Here is a 14480-nt window from a genome sequence, read left to right as displayed (position 1 = left end):
CACAGCAAAGTGATTTGCCTAAGGTCACAGATAGTGACAATAAGCCAGGATTTCCATTTCATTGTCTCCTCTTGCTATCAGGTATAAGATGTTTTCCATAAGGCAGAAAAGTTCATGCTAAACACATGGCTCACACATTCCTGTGCAAACAAATGTTCTTGTTAAAGCTAAATAGGTTATAAAGAAAGGAAGAAATGAATTCTACATAGCTTCAGGTTGGATCTCCAAGCAAAGATTCAACCTTGCCTACAGAAAAGAATAAACATATATTATTATACTTATGCATAATAAAATAAATTACAATATTACATAAATAACATTCATAATATATTTTATGTTATCAGGCATCACAAAAATCCCTATAATCATGACCAACTTAATCTCACTTATGCATTATTAAACAAACATTTATCCTCAATAAACAAACATTCCTCATATAAAATGTTGTGCAGAATATAAGGTTTGTGCAGCTGCATGTGCCATGTGAAGAAAATACAAGAATATCCAACTAATTCTGTCCAGGGTGCAGTAAGGCTGGAGGGTCAAGACACAATGGCACAGGCAGCCGTTGCCTGAGACGCAATGACACAGGCTGCGGAACTGTCATGACAAGAGTCTTTATGGTTGTTTCTCAGAGCCGGTTCAAGTGAAAAGGTGTCATGATTTCCTATGCTGAGAAATGTTTTATGCTAAGAATCATACATGGATCCCCGAATCGATTCATACTCTTTCCCTGACATGGATTTAGTTGTGAGGCAAGATCCAGAAGTTCAAATATCAGCTCTCTGATTGTAATAAAGCTGGCCTTGCTTCAAATGCGCTCTTGGGGATTCTGAGATTGAGTACAGTGTGGAGAGTACAAGTTTCCCTTCCCTTCCCACCTATGTCATAATTTCAGGAGTATGGTTTTTATTTTAAAAATTTTTAACAAATCAATAATTAAGAATTCTAACATTCACCTCCAAAATTGTCTCTCTTAATAGAACCTACAAGGAATCTAAAGTACAACAAGTGGCTTTTCCATTGCAAGGTGTAGTCTGAATCCTTTCCAAAATTCTGCTTTCCTCTCTTGCCAGTGTCTGTCTAGCAGACTTACATAGGATAAATTAAAAAAAAAAAAACTATTGTCTGATTGATAATCATTAACATATGCTCAGTCTGTTTCTTTGGGGATTCTTATGAGCTTATGGGCACTCAGTAATGGCTTCCCTTGCCCGTGAAAGGCACCTGCAAAACCATCTGGCAGTAGGGACGGAGGGGGAGGGTATTTTACTTTAAGAAATGAAGAATGGTTGCTGGTGTCAAGACCCTGACTTCCCAGTTCAGAGGCTATAGTCATGCAAAGGCCTTGGGTTCACTGATGACATGCTGCAGAAGGACAGGTTAAGTACCAAGGTGTTGACAACCATCAATCCCCTGATACTCACAGACATCCCCCGTTGAGGAGCCAGAGGGACGTCACATATTCTGAAATTCACAGAGAGAAAGCAGCCTATTGATGAAGATGCCAAGGAATCCTTAAATCAGAACTCAAGCCCCAAAGACAAACAACAACTTCAAAAAAAAAAAAAAAAAACAGTGTTTCCAGACATCATACTGAGCATATTTAAGGGGCTTTAACATTAGATTTTAAAATTTGAGTGTGTGATCCTTGCAACTCCAATCTGTTCTATAGCGTGTCAAATACCGTGAGGTGAAATAGAAATTAATCTGTAGAAGTAATTTTTGAACGCTATTTTTTTGCTTCATTTAAATATTACCCTATGTTCACATTTGTATACATGATTGGAAAGCCGGAATAAAGGAAAGTTAATGTCACAAGTGATATTATAGCTAATTTCCCTCCATGTGTGTGTATATAATGTTGTATGTCTAAAAAATGAATGGGTGTTACATTTTCAGTAAGAACAATAATTGTCATTTTTTTTTAGAAAGAGCAAAATTGAATCCTAATTCTAGACTAATGCTGAATTGAAATAAATAAAATCCACCCCAGCACTAAAGTGCTAAATGCCATGGCATAATCATTTTATGAAAAGCACCATAATTTGTTGAAATGACTACTTTGTATGATAAATAACATTTTAGTTTTAGTACAAAACAAAAGGGAAAAAAAATCAGCCAGTACATCTTTTGAAGAACTCAATGCTAAGCTGGGTGTAGTGGTGCTTGCCAACAACCTCAGCACCGGCGAGATGGAGGAAGAAGAAGCCAGAGTTCAATGTCAGCCCGAGTCATCTGATATCCTACTTGAATAGAGAAGGACAGGATATAGGAATAGGAAGTGAGGGAGCTCAGAGTAGTGTTGAAAAAGACATCGGTGCTCATATTGTCAGGAAATAAAACCAAGCCATCTAATTTATTAAGCAGCAAATAATTACTTTAGTACACATAGGAAAAGCCTAGGACATGTTCGTTTGGAGAGAATTGGTATGCACAAAAAAAATCTTAAATGAAATGTTAAGATAGAAAATACATCTGAGTAAAAATAACTTGGTGTTAAAATAGCAGCACCCGACAACTTTAATTCTCTGACAATCATTGAGATTATAATGTATTTTGAGTTTCTCCAAGAAGCTAGCTCGTTGGTGATGGGCTATTGTCAGTTTTGTACGAATGTCCCACTTGGAGGTGTCATAGTCATGGTCCAGCAGCATAATGTGTGACATTTTCATGAAGAAGTTTCCAGAAATCTAACTCATTTGACTTCTGAGCTGGCTAGGTTCTCTTGTGGCATTAGTCATCAAGCAAGTTGCCTGGAACCTACTTATTCCTGCAGCCGAGACAAAACAAAACAAAACAAAAACAAAGCCCCCAAGAAAGACCATTAATTGATGACACAGCCAAACTTGGGAGAAGATTCAATTTATTAACTTTAAAATCCAAACTCTCTTTGGTTCCAAAACTGAAGAAGAGTATTGATGTTACAAAATCAATACTACAGACCTGAGGCAGTAAGATGGCCTAACGGGTAAAGACACCTGCTGACAAGCCCTTGGACCCGAGTTCAATCCTCAGAAGCCACTGAGTCCATAAATTTGTCCTCTGCCTTACAGGTATGTGTTGTGCCGTGCGTGCATGCAGCATACACAGAATAAATAAATTATAAAGACATTTTAAAAGATACTTCGGTCCTTCAAACTAATACAACATAGCTATCTTCTCAGGATGACACACTGCACTTCTCCTAAGAGCAGAAAAAAAAAAAAGCATTAGTTTCATTCAATAAAATTAATTTGTGGTTTTATTTCAAGAAGGTATTTCTAATCAAGCCAGGGTCCTTATGAAATCACTAAGTGTTTGTGCCAGGCACTTCAAAGGAGCAGAGGGTGTTGTTTAATTAGGAGCAGGTAGTCAAAATTGCATGTGCACTAAAATTTAGGATACTTGGGGGAAGATACATAACCCAATGATATCTAACACACAAACACCCATATATAATTATAAATTTAGAAGCATATGGAGAAAATGCATGAAAGGAAAGCTTGAGACTTGAGTGGCATGTCAAAGATTTCTAAGGGAGTCCCTACGCCCCCACATTGTTGACATGAACCGGGGAGAAGGAAATAGTCAGGCTGCATTGAGGAAAGAGAGGCAGACACATGCGTGAAGGTCTGAGACAGGGAGGCGTACGTCATCTCTAGCATTGGAAGAAGGCTGCAGAAGCCTGGTAAGGAAGAAGAGTAACACAGCCCAGAAGAAAGCAGGGCTCAGAGTGGGCCTCATCTTAGAGCTAAAAATGGGCAAGTGGCCCTCACACTTCTCCACTTCATGAAGGTCAGATGTGAAGCCAGCGGTTGGGGTATTCTCGGCCGTGCTAACTGCCTCTTCTCATTTAACCAGTTTAAAAAGGTTTAATTGTGAGAATCGTGGTTAATAATTGGTCTCAGGTTCTCTTAAAAAGGCACTCCACTAAAAGGACTAAGTAATTGTTATGCATGGTCACCCATGTGTAGCCATGGGCAAAATTTCAGAGCTGAGCCCAGAGAAGGCAGAAGCTATGTAATCGAGCATCTGAAATGTTGGTCACATGGCTCACGTTGCTTCTCCTAACACTCTAACCAGCCTACGTCTCAAAAGGTAAAAAAGTTTCCCAACATGAAGGAAAGGAAGAGGTGGTATTCCGATTCAGGTCTTCCAAATGTGACCATTTTTCTACTGGCCATTCTGCCTCGGGCACTGGACTGGAGAAGTGGCTCAGCAGTCAAGAGCACTTGCTGCTCTTCCGGAGGATGCAACTTCACTCCCTAGCCCCCATTTCGGGCAATTTACAACCACATGTAACTCCTCCAGGACCAGGGGATCTGATGCTGCCTGCTAGCCTCTGTGGACAGCTGCACAAATGTGGATACACAATACATAAAAATGTATATTAATCTTTAAAAAAATAAATGGCGAGTAATAATTCCTCAAAGGCCATGGCTCGAAGAACATCTTCGGTGCTGGACTTGCAGAAACAAAAGGTCTAGGTGCATGTCAGTAGACTCATCCATTTTACTCATTCATTTACTCTTGATTCGTAAATACAAGCACTCAAACAGCTAAAGTTTGCTGAACAAACACGAGCTGAACACAAGATAGTGAGTCAGGAAAATAAACAATCAAAGAGAGGGAAAGGTCAGGAGATGCAGGGTCTGCCTTCGGAGAGCTTCGATTCAGAAAGCTGATCTAACATCCACATGGTTGCAAAATTGCACAGTGTCTCAGCAAGACAGATTCGGAATATTGCCTGCCATGCCCTGCCAGAGCAAGTCTGATGTAAATGGGCAGATAGGTACAGAAGATTATTCCAAAACAGTTTTCATTGTTTGGGGGAGATGTCCACATTTAAAGGCACTTCACATCTTTTCTTCTTAGCTCAGCTGTAAGGCTGCTGTTCTAAACCCAGGCCCATTGTTTGTTAGAGGAGGCTGTGGATAATTCCTCTATTGATTCTTTCTTTTCACCTCCTTCTCTGTGTCAGATAACTCTACTAAAGAAGGGTTGAAGAAAGGGAACCTCTTCCAAATTGTTTTTGCTTTAACAGCACTGGGGTTGGAACCTAAGACGCCAGCAAAGTACGACATCACTGACCTAATCCTCGTCCCTGTTTATTTTGATTTGCTTTGTCTTAAAAACACAGCAAGTTGGGTTATTGAGTCACTGGTCTTGATGGGATGTAGTTGGGGTAAAGGAAGGTAAAACTAAAACGGATCATGGAGTCTTTGACTATCGGATGAGAGTGGTTAGACTTTCTATATTACAGCAGAGAGAAAATCCTGAATCTTGAGGAGCGCGTGCATGTGTGTGTGTGTGTGTGTGTGCGTGCGTGCGTGCGTGCGTGTGTGTATGTGTGTGTGTGTGTGTGCGTGCATGTGTGTGTGTATGTGTGTGTGTGCGTGCGTGCGTGTGTGTGCGCGTGCGCGTGCGCGTGCGCGCGCGTGTGTGTGTGTGTGTGTGTGTGTGTGTGTGTGTTTGGAAAGCCAGTCTCCTAATTAGGGAACATACACTGGAATGGATAATATTTTTTCTAATTAAAGAAATGAATCTAGTGCATGAAAGACACAAAGGTCATTGCTTTATTCTCAGCTTCCACTGAGAGCGAGTGTGTGCTCAGCCTGATACTCCCCCATCTTACTATTGCAACAGCATTACTAGGCATTAGTCTCCAGATTCATTTGAGGTTAGCAATCTTTCGCTTCAGCCAGTATTCGGTGCTTCCAAACAAAAACAACTGCCAGCGTGCAGCTTGCCCTCTGACCAGAATTCACTTTCCTTCCCCATGTCACACGGTAGCGCCTCCTCACGCTTTCTGTGGCATAGATGGTCAAACACTTGATGGTTTCTTTCGTTTAAGAGCATGCTCAACATGGGTTTTTGACATTTTCCTGCAGCTCAGACATCTTCCATATCAGATTTTAATAATATCTGGACCCATAACCTTTTGCTTCAAAATTGGTTTTGGCAAGAAATCAAAAGTAGGAGAGTGTCTATATTAAATATTGATTTTTTAAAAAGACCTCTTTTTTTTTCTTGCTCTTTCTTTACAGAAGGCAAAAGAAGATAACAAAAGGGTTAATAACCTTTTAAAACTGCGCCTATTTTTTCCCATTATCTTTATTCTCTGATTTATAATAGTGCAATTTGGGTAATATTTAATCTCACAAATACAAATGTGTACTAAAAACATTTTTAATAAAATGAATCAAATTACAAGTTTGATTTTGAGATACTCTGCCAAGGAAGAATTTAATCCAAAGCAAAATATGCCACTTGGTGGTGGTGCACACCTTTAATCCCAGGAGGAAGAGGCAGGTGGATCTCTGTGAGTTTGAGGCCAGCCTGGTCTACAGTGAGTTCAAGGACAGCCAGGGCTACACAGAGAAACTGTGTAGTTTTGAAAAACCAAAACTAAAGCAAAACACAATGTGAAGAAATAAATTTGGAATGAACATTTCTCTTATTTCACTTTATTATCACCATTATTACTGTTGTTGTTACTACTACTACTGTTTGGTTTTAAAAGGAATCTTGCTGTCCATCCAAATTGTCCTCAAGTTTGCAATCCTCCTGCATAAACCTCCAGGGTATTGAGAGTACAGGTGTGCATCACTGTGCCCAATTTATTATGTCAAAATTTTAAGGGCACATGTTCAATTCACATTGTACTAGTTTCATGTCTGTTGTGATAAAAAAAAAACCACACTGCCCCGAAATCAACTTAGAGAAGAAAGGATTTATTTCACCTCTGATTCTAAGTTACAACCCATTATTGTGGGGAAGTCAAGACAAGAGCTGGATCCATCATATCCACGGTCAGAACAGAGAGAATAAATGCTTGGATCTCTGCATGTTTTATTGCTAGCTGTCTCCATGCGGACAGGGTTCTGAGACCAGCCTAGAAGGTGCTGCCGCCACCTTCAGAGTGAAGCTTCCCAAGTCAATTACCTCAGTTAAGAATCTCTCTCTCTCTCTCTCTCTCTCTCTCTCTCTCTCTCTCTCTCTCTCTCTCTCTCTCTCTCCCCACATGCAACCTAATCCAGGCAATCCCCCACTGAGGCTCATTGCCTCAATCCCCCACTGAGTCTCATTGCCTGGTGGTTCTAGATTTTGAAAATAAGGAACACAGGCACAATTTCATAATAAACAGGAGTATAACCCACTTTCCCTTCAGCACTTCCGTCCGCCAGACACTGGGGCATAATGATCCCTGCCAGGTTAATACGGGTACTGGGTGCTACCTCAGTTCCCCTCCGGATTTCATAGTCATAAACGGGACGGGATTTGGAGATTGAATTATATCATACAAGTGAACCCTAGTAAAATGAAACTTCTTTAAAAAGAGGAGGGGCGTGGAAGGGCTCTCCTGGAACGTGTGCTGAGACAAGCCCAAAGTTCTCTTGTAGGAGCCAAAATGGGAGCTGCACCCAAACTCCACCCTGCTGACCTGCTATGGTGAGCTTCAACCTCCAGGGCTCTAAGAAAGTCAATTCCACTGACAAAGCCATGGGAATTGACCCCTGCAGCATTAAGAATTGACTACCAAACGCGTAGCCATTGTGTGAACTGGGAAAAAATGGGTAGGTTAACAGCACAGGTCATTTGAACGTAAGCTGTCTCTATCAGCCCACTCCTCAGACTTCCCTCTGAATCAGGAATTAGCAAATATTGAACCAACCTCTCGAAAATTCCCAAACCTCCGGCTATGGCTTTTCTTTTAATTTTCCAGGTTTGGCAAATTCACGGGAATCCAATGAGCCATTCTCCCTTCTGGTCCTTGTCACTGGGATTTTGTGTTCTAGCAAGAAGTCATCATCTAAGATCTCAGAATTCTACATTGAGAATAGAAAGAAAAAAAATTCCTACAACGCTCCCTGAAACTGCAATGTCGAAATAAACCCAGGATTTGTTCTGGCTGCATTTGCGTTCTGTAAAACATCTTAAACACAAACTAAGCAGTGTTGTGCCCGAAACTAATTGGCAGTGTCCCCAGTGCCATCTTACAGTCAGCTTCTATTAATTGGATTAGAGATTCGGTGCGAATGGCAGCTGGTAGAGGCTTTGCAGTTACTGTGGCTCTTCTCTGTAATCCCCGCAGCAGAAATCACACAACAACGACAGAGAGGAGCATGGTTGGTGATTGCGCTTGGGCGTCTGTTTTCCTTCTTTTGGGAAGGCGCGCGCGCGCGCGCGCGCGCGCGCGTGTGTGTGTGTGTGTGTGTGTGTGTGTTACATGTGTGTCCACATTGTGGGAGTTCATGTGTTTAGGAGTGCGTGTGCACACGGAAGGCAAAGGGTTAATATTGGGTGCCTTCCTCAGTCCCTCTTCACCTTCTTTAAGGAGGCAGGGTGTCACATTCGAACCTAGAATTTGTTCATTCAGTTAGCTTAGCCAGTCATCTTGCTCAGAGGGTCCTCTGTCCTCACTTCGTGCATTTGGGGATCACTCAAGGTCACCTGGCATTTACATAATAGGTTCATGGACCTACCTTAGGTCCTTGGGTTGCAGGAAGCACTGTATCTGCTGAGCCCTCTTCTTGGCCCTTTCCTTATGTTTTTTTTTTTTTTTTTTTTTTTTTTTTTTTTTTTTTTTTTTTTTTTTTTTAAAGCTAAACTCACTTTCTCCCCTTTCAGGCTCTCTCCGGCCATCTTTTTATACCTGATCAACATCATGCCGTCCTTGTGGCTCCTTGAATTGCACCATGGAAACCAGGTAATGCATTCCTAAAGAGCAAACTATGGTGAGATTCAGCAACAGTCCACTTTCAGAACAGGACAAGATCTGTGCCATTACCATGCCTTTCCAAGGGGTTGGAATTATCTAGAACTGAAGAAATAAGAGGCCAGGGGCAAAGGAAAGTGACATCCTAATCTATCAAAAATAAATTAAATAATCACAGTGAGTTCTGAGTTGCAATTATTTAACTAGCACTTGCTGTGGGTGATTGTCTTAATTAGCTTTCTATTGCTGTGCTTAAAACCGTGACCCAAAGCAGTTTGGGAAGGAAAGGGTTTATTTGGCTTTATAAGCGTGATTGCAGTCCATTGAGGGAAGCCAAGACCGGAACTCAAGCAAGGCAGGAGCCTAAAGGCAGGAACTGAAGCAGAGGCCATGGAGGAGTGCTGCTTACTGGCTTGCTCATCGTGGCTTGATCAGCCTGCTTTCTTATAGATCCAGGACATCCAGGCCAAGAGGGGCACTGTCTTTAGTGAACTGGGCTCTTCTATTTTAATTTAAATCAAGAAAATGCCTCACGAACTGGTTTGCAGGTCAGTCTGATGGGGCCATTTTTTTCAATTGAGTTTTTTTCTTTCAAGATGATCCTAGCTTGTATTAAGTTGAAAAAAGAAAAAAAAAAAAAAAAGCACAGTGATCTTCTTCTACGATCCACCTCTTTTCCCCAAGACATGCTAGCTTGAGTTCACAGGGGGCTGTGAAAATGATCTGTGTATCTGCTTATGTTTGTATGTCCCTGTGTGGGTGTGTCCATGTACATTTCTGAAACTGGGTTCTTCCTGAAGAAGCCAACAGAAGATACAGGATGTTCTCCTCCATCCCTCTCTGCCAAATTTCCTCATGGCAAGATCTGTCACTGAACTCTGTCAGCAAGCCCAGGAATTCTCTGCCTGTCCCTGCCAGTTCTGGGGTCATAGGGTCATGCAGAAAAGCCCAGATTTCACTTGGATGTTGGGAATTTGCACTCAGGTCCTCATTCTTACACAGCCCGTCATTAAGCGCTCAGCCATCTCCCTATTTCTGTGAGTATGATCGAAGAGTAGCAGCTTCAGGGTGTCCCAAGAAGTTATGCTAAGAGTTTCATTATGCTAAGGTCTTGATCTGGCATTATTAGGAAGATGTTCTTAAGGAAATACCAAAGTTAAAAAGGAAACTATATTTTTTTTTTAAAAAAAAAAAGCCTTTATCTGTGTCCACGTGAATACATTCCAACTTCTAGGGACCATTGAAAACACAAGGGGAGCAGAATGCAGGGGACACACTTTTGGAGCTTGGTGGGACATCATAGTAAAACAGAAATCTTTGTGTTGAAGAGAAAGCTCGGCAGTTAGGAGCACTTGCTGCTCTTGCAGACAACTGCAGTTCAGATTCCAGTACCCACATCCGGCTGCTCACAACTGCCTGTAACATTTCCAGGATCTCTAATGCCCTCTTCTGGCCTCGGCAGGCACCAGCACACATGCGCGCTTGCACACACACACACACACACACACACACACACAATTAAGAATAAAATGTACTTCTAGGGCCTTGATATTAAATATAAGGGAGTAATATCATGGAGCCCACCACAGGGAAAGGTACCATACATATCCCAACCAGACAGACAATGACCAGGGCTCGTAATCCAATCCCCATTTATAAAGCAGTTCCCATCACTCGTGTTTGTTTTCTTGAGCCACAGACTACCCTAGTATTTGCCTATGTAGCCCAGCTGTCCCTGAACTTGAAGTAATTCTCCTGCCTCACCTTCCTGAGTTCAGACTCCTGAGTTCAGCATACCTGGTTTATATAACGTTTTAAATATCGACCTACTTCCTCCGTGAACTTGTCTGGCTGGTAGACTCAAGACCGAGCCTGTCATTTGTTTTGTTAGCTTTTCAGCACCAGCCTTGGAAGCTTCAATGATAAAATGCTTTAGGCAAGATTTGCTCAAAATTGACCTTGTATAGATTTTCTTTACTGTGGCTGTTATTTTATATCAAGGTTGAGTCTCCAATTCATATGTAACTTTATCTGAAAACGCTTCCTGCAAACTTGAGGCACAAGAGAGAGTGATTTACCTTTGCGGATGGCTTTTTAAGAAACTCCCAAGCAAATATCAATCATGTAGCCACCAATAAAGCATTTCTCCTCCTCAGACCTCTTGCTGAAATTCATTAAAAAGTTCAAGGCAACCTCAATGTCTGCATTAAAGTATTTTGGTAACTGTAGATTAGTTAATTCAAGTCACCTTGGCTTTGATAAAAAAAGACCACAAAGAGCCAGAGGACCACTTGACTCTCCTGTCAGGACTACGAAAACAAGCTGAGGTGATTTGAATCAATTTATCCTCTCCATATCCGGTTCTATGACATGGCTATCATCCACAATAAGAATTCATTTCTCCCAAATGCTTTCGTAACATAAACGTATTACACAGCCAATTGATATACAGGTCAAATCCCATTACAACCAATAGCATGCAACCAAAAACTCTTTTTAATGAGAGAGAGAGAGAGAGAGAGAGAGAGAGAGAGAGAGAGAGAGAGAGAGAGAGAGAGAGTTGAGCCTTGGGCAGAACTTCTGTGATTCTCATACTACAAAAGAAATCGAACCTTTGTTGTTGTGATATGACACTGGAAATTAAAATAAATACTAAGAGATTGAAGCAGCCAGGGCAAGCAGAGACGCAAGTTGAAAAAAAAAAAGAGAGAAATATTGGGGTTATGTTTAAAGAAATAAGTGGCATTTCAGAATTGAGGGAGATATAGAAACCCCCTTTGTCTCTAGTTGCGACAATCAATTTTGTTATATAGAACCTGGAATTTCACAGAGTTTTCAGATAGATTTTCTCACGCAGAGATTTAAGGACCTCAAACATTAGGCATGGTACAGATATTTCTGTTTTATAGAAGACAGCCATGGGGTTTAAAGGACTTAAGCTCAGAACCAACATGTGGCCCAGAAGAATACACTCTAATGTTTCAGGGGAGCTCACCTAAGAATCATCTGAGTTTTTCCATGATGGAAAAGAATCATTTACTTGTCACTTATGAAACTAGAGAAACGGATCGGTGGTTAAGAACACTTGCTGCTTTTGCAGAGAACCCGAGTTCAGGTCTCAACACCCACCGGGCCCACCACGTCCTGGAACTCCAGGTCCAGGAAATCTGACACCCTTTTCTGGCCTCTTCAGTCACCGGCAGGCATGTGGCATAAAAAATACAAGGAGACATACACATACACGAAATTTAAATTAAAAAATAAATCTTAGTTTCCATTCATATTCTCCATGTTCTTGCATCCCAGTTGTTCTAGAGGACCAGTTTCATCCCATCATTCCTGAAGTAATGTGTGCTACACACATGCAAACCACAATGTCCTAAGGATTTCAACTCTAACCACACGTGAGCTCTGCTTGGGAGAGAGCTCACTGGAAGTGATGGAAGTGCCCGGTTCTTCATGATGTCCTTGTTACCGTCAAGTCAAAGGGATATTTTAGGGTTTAATGACATAGCCATGAATCAATGACATAGCCATGCTGGTACCAAAATTACCTTCCTAAAACCCTCTGGATGATGATGCCCACTAAAACACCAGACACAAAAGCAGAGCAGGTCAAATCAGGGTGAATGGGTCAGCCCCCTGCTTTTGGCAGCCTTGATGTCTTGCGAAGAAAAGGTCCACCAGTCTAAAACTGAGTACCAAGGAGAGGAGAGGAGCTCAGTTAGCACCGTGATGCACATGAAAAGCTGTTGGCTTCCACATTACAAGGCACTGCCTTCAAGAGTGTCATTTCCCCTAATAGCAAGATGTTTACACAGTTATACAGATAAAGGTATGAGAACCTAGCATCTCAGCACTTTTAATACACGGCATGTTTTTATACCTCTAAAAAACAGGTGGTTAAAGCTTTGTTTCTAGTGACAGTTACATAGTTAGGCTCACCAAGTTACTCGACAGATGATGATTGGTGATTTGCATCAAAGATTCAGTGTTTTGGCTACACTATCTCTTCTTGAAACGTTGGTTACATTTGTGTATACACATATATGCATGCACACACAGCATACACACATGCACATTTACTAACATGAACATGCACACACAGTCATGCGCACACACGTAACACATGCACACACAATGTGTGTGCATTCACATTCACACACATATGCTTACTTGCACACTCACTTGCATGTACACACATACATGCATGCACACACACACATGCACATACACACATAGTGTGCATACTCCTAATCACGTTATTTCACTTAGAACACTAGTCACTTAAGTTGAGAGCAGAAAATAATGGCTTCTTGGTAGACTTTATTGTCTACTTGTCAAATGGCTTATGGTATAAATGGTACAGTATTGAGAATAATTAAGAAAAAAACACTTCTTATAGCTTTAGTTCTTCCTGCCCCACCCCATAATTTCTCTCTAAAGAAATGTGTAATCATGGAATATGATAGTGATGGTGGTGATGATTGGTGGTAGTCTCTCTGTCTCTGTTTCTCTGTCTCTGTCTCTCATGTGTATGTGTGTGTGGTGTGTGTGTGTGTGCGCGCGCGCGTGTGTGTGTGTGTGTGTGTGTGTGTGTGTTTATAAAACATGCCAGCACTACAGATACTTAGCGTCGATAACTCTCTAAAGCCAGTTTGTAAAGTCTACGGCTGAAGTGGCTACTTTGCCAAGTGTTGTCTTATTAAATTTTCCCACCTATATTCTACCTCAGTTTCCCAATATCTGGCTAGATATGATTACAGACAGTTTGTTTGCATAATGAAGAGAGGGAAGAAGGAAATCATCCTTTAGGTCAATTATCAAATTTCCCACAGCCCTAAGTTGGCTTAGTAGCAGCACTGGCATCTGGGATGCTGGACGTGCTGACTTGTTTGTGCCGAAGCCTGAAGGGTGAAGAGTAATTGGATTATTTATTTAACTGGAATGATATTTTTAGAGAGAGAGCTTTCTTGGTAAGAAAACAAACTCATAAAATAAATGTATTCTTAGAGTTTGTATCACAATTGCTCCCAAAAAGTTTCAAGAAAGGGACCCCACTAACTAACCCGTAGATTTGATAGCTCTCTAAGATGGCTCAGCATCTCTATCCTCCATACATTCAGGCTCAGGCGGTGAACGCTCTCCTTGGTACCCTCCACTTCATATTCTGGTCTCAGGTAACGTTTACAGGGACCCTGGAAATGTCCCACATCTTCATCCTCTCTTGTATGGAGTGAAGCTGCTTTGTTGTTACTTCACTGAGACAGTTTTCCAACACCTGCCCTCAATTCTTAGAATTGCAGCATCCTGGCACAGAACATCAGCACCGGACGAAATGTCAATCAAACCTCGACATCCCAGAGACCTACCAACGGAGTGGGAACGATCATATATATGGTGAGAGCTTTTCCCATAATTTATGATAAGTTTCATAAAGTTGCAAAATTCTGGGGCACAAGAATTGTAAAAGAAGATGCGTTTCCTTCATTAAACCTGCATCACCTACGTGCTGGTGTACTTAATATTAATAATCACATGCATTAGAAGCACAACTCTTACAATAGAAACATAACTAAAGTGCATCATATTACAACATATTAATTATATTGTCACAAATTTAGGTACTCTAATTATGTCTATATTTAATATATAGTTGTGCCTAACAACATCTTTCTTTAATCAGAGTAAATTCAAATTTGCAGCATAAATGAGAGGAAGGTATCTGGATTTCCCATAAACCTCTTGCACTCATACATACGTAATCTCCCTTCTTAAT

The 14480-nt window shown here is 41.1% G+C and overlaps 2 protein-coding genes across 3 annotated transcripts in view; one reads left to right on the top strand and one right to left on the bottom strand.

Moving 5' to 3' along the window:
- The window catches only part of Cdk1 (cyclin dependent kinase 1), a 1182536-nt gene that overhangs the window by 686488 nt on the left and 481568 nt on the right, over nucleotides 1-14480 (bottom strand). The gene's annotated exons all lie outside the window — the stretch shown is intronic.
- Nucleotides 1-14480, top strand: part of Tmem26 (transmembrane protein 26) — a 42857-nt gene that overhangs the window by 8086 nt on the left and 20291 nt on the right. For both annotated transcript variants that reach the window (XR_007591213.1, XM_050139498.1), the window contains exons 2-3: nucleotides 8614-8692; nucleotides 14000-14101. Coding sequence is in view for 1 of the 2 variants with exons in the window: in XM_050139498.1 (XP_049995455.1) it covers nucleotides 8614-8692; nucleotides 14000-14101 (181 nt within the window). In the remaining variant the exon portion in view is untranslated. The remainder of the gene's footprint in view (nucleotides 1-8613; nucleotides 8693-13999; nucleotides 14102-14480) is intronic.

Source organism: Alexandromys fortis, unplaced genomic scaffold, assembly GCF_014885135.2.
Source record: "Alexandromys fortis isolate MF-2015 unplaced genomic scaffold, M_Fortis_MF-2015_v1.1 scaffold_9, whole genome shotgun sequence".
NCBI classification, from domain to species: Eukaryota; Metazoa; Chordata; class Mammalia; order Rodentia; family Cricetidae; genus Alexandromys; species Alexandromys fortis.
Note: the sequence above shows the minus strand (reverse complement) of the source record. Positions and strands in the feature narration are given on the sequence as shown.